The sequence below is a fragment of the Nicotiana tabacum genome, chromosome 22 (assembly GCF_000715075.1).
Source record: "Nicotiana tabacum cultivar K326 chromosome 22, ASM71507v2, whole genome shotgun sequence".
NCBI classification, from domain to species: domain Eukaryota; kingdom Viridiplantae; phylum Streptophyta; class Magnoliopsida; order Solanales; family Solanaceae; genus Nicotiana; species Nicotiana tabacum.
The window spans coordinates 85,062,017-85,067,154 of record NC_134101.1 but is presented as its reverse complement, the minus strand read 5'-3'; the positions used below and the strand labels follow the sequence as shown (position 1 = coordinate 85,067,154).

Here is a 5,138-nt window from a genome sequence, read left to right as displayed (position 1 = left end):
AGGCCCCCAAGAAAGAAGAGGAAGCTCCCCAGTTCAGTTGGTGCAATTATTGAGCTACCAGACCCACAGGAGACCCCCTCCAGTGATGCACCTATCAGTCAGCCGGTTCAGGAGTAGGCCCCAGTCCCAGCAGCTGAGCAGAAGGAGATCGGGAACCAGTCTGAGGTTCCCGTACATACAGAGGACTTGGGGACCACTGATGATCCCATGCAGATGGACCAGGCATAGGGAGATCCTATATCATTTCTTTTGTTTTGATATTTATTTGATAGTTGGCATTAAGGACAATGCCAGCTTTTATTCGTGGGGGTGCGCCCTACTTTTTTCTAGATGACTATATATATTTAGATTCTTAGTTTATTTTTATTGATTTTGTGTTTTTTTTACTTTGGGCTATATATAACTTTACATCTTGATACAAAGATTGTGGTAGATGTTGCAGCTGGAGGTCAAGTGTTGGAGAAAAGCTTTGACGAGATATATGCATTATTGAACAAATTCTCCAAAAGCAATCCATATTAGAAAGGAGAGATGGGGAGACACACTGTGCAAAAGTCTATAGGAGTTCTTGAGTTAGATGTCGTCTCAGCATTATCAGTGCAGATTTCTACATTGACCAACCAAGTCAATCAGATGGCCTTGATTATCAACAAGAAACAAGCACAACAGGTACAACAGGTTCAAGTGTTTTGTGAAATATGTGGAGAGGGTCACACGAGCGACATATGCCCTGCTAACCCAGAGTCTGTCTGCTTTGTGGGTAATTCAAATAGGGGCCAAACAAACCAATATGGAAACATTTACAATCCCAACTGGAGGAACCACCCAAACTTCTCTTGGGGTGGAAACCAAGGTACTCAGAATAAATACAGGCCTCAAGCACCTCAACAGCAATATAGACCACCTCAGGTTGAACAACAAGCGAGTCCAACAAATCACCTTGAAGACATGTTGAAAAAAGTGATGGCTGAGCAGCAAGCCCTTTCTTAGAAAGTGATGGCTGAACAGCAAGCCCTCTCTCAGATATTTATGGCTGAGCAGCAAGCCCAAGCCACAATAATGAGAAATTTGGAATGCCAAATGGGACAGCTTGCCAGTGCTCAAAACACTAGACCAGCAGGAGCTCTTCCAAGTGACACTGAAGCTAATCCTATGGAATCCCTTAATGCCGTGTCGTTGAGGAATGGGAGACAATTAAAAGAAGTTCTGTCTAAAAAGAGGAGACATGTTACTTTTAATGAGAGGACAACCGCTATAGAATCAACTTCAGAAAAATCTAAGGAGTCAGAGAAGCCAGCTGGAAAGGCGATGGCTGAGCAACCCCCACCATTGGTTGCAAGGCCACCACCTCCATTCCCTCAAAGATTTTAGAAATTAAGGGATAACGCTGCATATAAAAAGTTTCTTGATATTTTGAAGCAGGAGCAAATTAATATTCCATTTGTTGACATCTTACAAGAAGTACCCAAATATGCAAAGTACATCAAGGACACAGTGGCGAATAAAAGGAAGCTGACCGAGTTCAAAACTGTGGCACTCACTGAGGAGTGCAGTTCAAGAATTCAAGGCAAGTTACCTCAGAAATTGAAGGATCTAGGTAGTTTCACTATTCAAATATCGATTGGTAAACATGCTGTTGGGCGAGCTTTATGTGATCTTGGAGCGAGTATCAATTTGATGCCACTATTTGTGTTCAGACAGTTGGGGTTGGGTGAGCCATGCCCAACAACAGTTATCTTACAGTTGGCTGATCGCTCCATTTCTCATCCTGAAGGAGTGATTGAAGATGTGTTAGTTCAAGTGGGTTCTTTCATATTCCCAGCTGATTTCATTATCTTGGACTACGAGCCTGATCAGGAAGTCCCATTTATTTTGGGGCATCCATTCTTAGCCACGGGCCGAGCTATTATTGATGTTTGTGAATGAAAGATGACGATGAGAGTAGGTGATCGAGTGGAGGAATTCAATGTTTATAAATCACTCAGGTTGCCAGCCCACTATGAAGAGCTATCCATGATTTCTATGGTGGAAATCGGTGCTACATCATTAGCGCCTTATATGAGCCCTATAGATCCTCTTGAACGAGGTTTGATTGGGGATGAAGAAGATAGTGAAGATGAAATGATGGGAGAGATTGAGCAAGTATTTGATATGTCCTGCAATTATATCCATGGGTTTGGAAAATTTGAGGAGTTGGACAGACCTGTCACTCTGACCCCTCCTAAGTCATCTATTGAAGAAGCCCTAAAGCTAGAACTTAAGCCTCTACCAGTGCACCTGTGTTACGCTTATTTGGGGAACTCTGAGACATTGCCCGTGATTATCTCCTCCAACTTGACTAACACTCAAGAAAAAAAATTGCTCAAAGTACTCCGTAAGCCTAAAAGGCTATTGGGTGAACTATTGCTGACATCAAGGGAATTAGTCCATTCTTATGATGATTGCTTGAGGAATTTAAGCAAGGTGTTGGCCCGTTGTGAAGAAACAAATCTAGTACTGAATTGGGAATAGTGTCATTTTATGGTACAAGAAGGCATCGTGTTGGTCACAGAGTATCTAGGAGCGGCATTGAAGTTGATAAGGCAAAGGTGGAGGAGGTTGAAAAATTACCTCCGCCTATTTCAGTGAAGGGTGTCCGGAGTTTCTTGGGACATGCGGGATTCTATTGGTGCTTTATTAAAGATTTTTCAAAAATTGCTACTCCGTTATGCAGGCTGCTTGAAAAGGATGCAACTTTCAACTTTGATGATGCTTGCCTCAAGGCATTTGAAGAACTTAAAAAGAAGTTGGTGTCTGCTCCCATTATTGTGGCACCTGATAGGTCCTTACCATTTGAACTTATGTGTGATGCGAGTGACCATGCTATTGGGGCAGTGCTAGGCCAGAGGAAGGACAAGGTGTTTTATTCTATCTACTATGTGAGTAAGACTCTTGATAATGCACGGCTGAATTACACCACCACTGAGAAGGAGTTGTTAGCTGTTGTGTGGGCCTTTGAGAAATTTCGGGCATACTTGGTGGGAACGAAAGTCATAGTCCATACCGATCATGCAGCAATCAGGTATTTGTTTACAAAAAAGAATCTAAGGCTATATTGATGCGTTTGGTGTTATTCCTGCAAGAATTTGATGTAGAAATACGAGATCGAAGGGGGACAGAGAACCAAGTAGCTGACCATCTATCAAGGCTGGAAAATCAAGATCACGTGGAGGAGGGTGGCCAAATTAAAGAAGTATTTCCTAATGAGCAACTTTTTGCTATAACCCAAGACCCTCCCTCATGGTACGTAGACTATGTGAATTATCTTGTGAGTGGGGTACTTCCTCCTGAAATCCAATCTGAAGCTATAAATAGGTTTCTACATAATGTGAACTTCTACTATTGGGATGAGCCATATTTGTACAAGCAATGTGTTGATCAGTTGATGAGGAGATGCATTCCAAAAAATGCGGTGGGATTGGTGTTGTATGACTGTCACGCTTCACCTTATGGGGGGAATCATGGAAGAGATAGAACAGCTGCAAAGGTACTACAATCTGGTCTCTTTTGGCCAACTTTATTCAAGGATGCTCATGCATTTGTTAAGAAGTGTGACCAATGTCAGAGAACAGGAACAATCACAAGGAGGCATGATATGCCTTTGAATAACATCTTGGAGGTTGAGATCTTTGATGTGTGGGGTATAGATTTTATGGGACCATTCCCATTGTCCAGAGGAAATAAATACATTTTGCTAGCAGTTGACTACGTGTCGAAATGGGTAGAGGCAATTGCCTTGCCAACAAATGATGCCATGGTGGTAGCTGCATTTGTGAAAAAGAATATATTTTCGAGGTTTGGGACTCCACGTGCCTTAATTAGTGATGAGGGGACTCATTTCTGCAATCGGATGTTGAATAATCTTCTAGCTAAATATGGAGTCCGCCATAGAGTTGCTACAGCATATCATCCTCAAACAAGTGGGTAAGTTGAGGTGTCGAACGGAGAAATAAAGCAAATCTTAGAGAAGATGGTGAGTTTGAATAGGAAGGATTGGGCTGCGAAGTTAGATGATGCCTTTTGGTCGTATAGAACAGCATACAAAATGCCAATTGGAGCGTCGCCCTATAAGCTTGTTTATGGGAAGGCATGTCACTTGCCTGTTGAACTTGAACATAAAGCGTATTGGGCCATTAAGAAGTTGAACATGGACCTTGATGCCGCGGGTGAGAAAAGACTCTTGCAGTTGAATGAATTAGATGAGTTCAGACTGCACTCTACGAAAATGCTAAGCTATATAAAGAGAAGACTAAAAGATGGCATGACAAGCGTATTAAGCCACATCACTTCGAGTCAGGCCAATAGGTATTATTGTTCAATTCTAGGCTAAAGTTATTTATTGGGAAGTTAAAATCGATATGGTCAGGCCCTTTTGAGGTGGTAAGAGTCACTCCTTATGGTGCAATTGAGCTGCGAGCTTTAAATGGTGAAAGAAAATTTTTGGTGAACGGACATAGAGTTAAGCACTATTGGGGAGGAATAATTGATTGTGAGAAGACCAAAGTTGTACTCGCTAATGAGGAAGCGAGGTCATGCATCATGTCGCGACGTTAAATCAGGCGCTTGTTGGGAGGAAACCCATCTTTAATATTTTCTTTAATTTTTATTTTTTTAATATTATTGTTGTAGTATTTGTTTTTGTTTTGTAGGATTATAAACATATGAGGCAAAGTCATTGGAAAAGTGCAAAAGCGAGTTAGATGTTGAGGACTAAGTGTGGGGTGCCCACACAAAGGACTATGCCTGGGAGAAGTCTGAGTACTCGTGAGCCGTTATTGCTTCGGCCTTTGGCCTTTCAGGGAGTTTCTTGTCCACTCTTGTTATTGTTTTGCTTTATTTGTGCATTGAAGACACTGCACTCTTTTAAGTATGGGGTGGGAAAATTCTCTAGATGATTAGTAGGATGTAGAATTGTGTAGTATTTTAGTAGCTCGAAAACAAATTGAAAAAAATAAATAAATAAATTTATTTGGACTTGTCCCAACGATGGATCTCCTAGACAGCTTTCTTGAGATATTTAAGTCTAAAGAAAAAGGAAAAAAGATTCTCTTTGTAGGTAGTGTAGTAATTCCCCCTTAGTTTTTCTTTGTGTCGCAGTT

At 41.5% G+C, this 5,138-nt stretch overlaps 1 protein-coding gene across 1 annotated transcript; it reads left to right on the top strand.

The window, feature by feature from the left end:
- The first annotated feature begins 4,009 nt into the window (after positions 1 to 4,009).
- Positions 4,010 to 4,739, top strand: LOC142175962 (uncharacterized). The gene is made up of 2 exons (XM_075242973.1): positions 4,010 to 4,309; positions 4,689 to 4,739. The coding sequence occupies exons 1-2, from the start codon at positions 4,010 to 4,012 to the stop codon at positions 4,737 to 4,739; spliced, it is 351 nt and encodes a 116-aa protein (XP_075099074.1).
- Positions 4,740 to 5,138: the final 399 nt, after the last annotated feature.

Coding starts and splice junctions, on each gene's coding strand:
- LOC142175962 (XM_075242973.1), top strand. CDS start 4,010: ATGGTGAGTTTGAATAGGAAGGATTGGGCTGCGAAGTTAGATGATGCC. Junction 4,310..4,688: donor TAAAAGATGGCATGACAAGC/GTATTAAGCCAC, acceptor TTTGTTTTGTAG/GATTATAAACATATGAGGCA.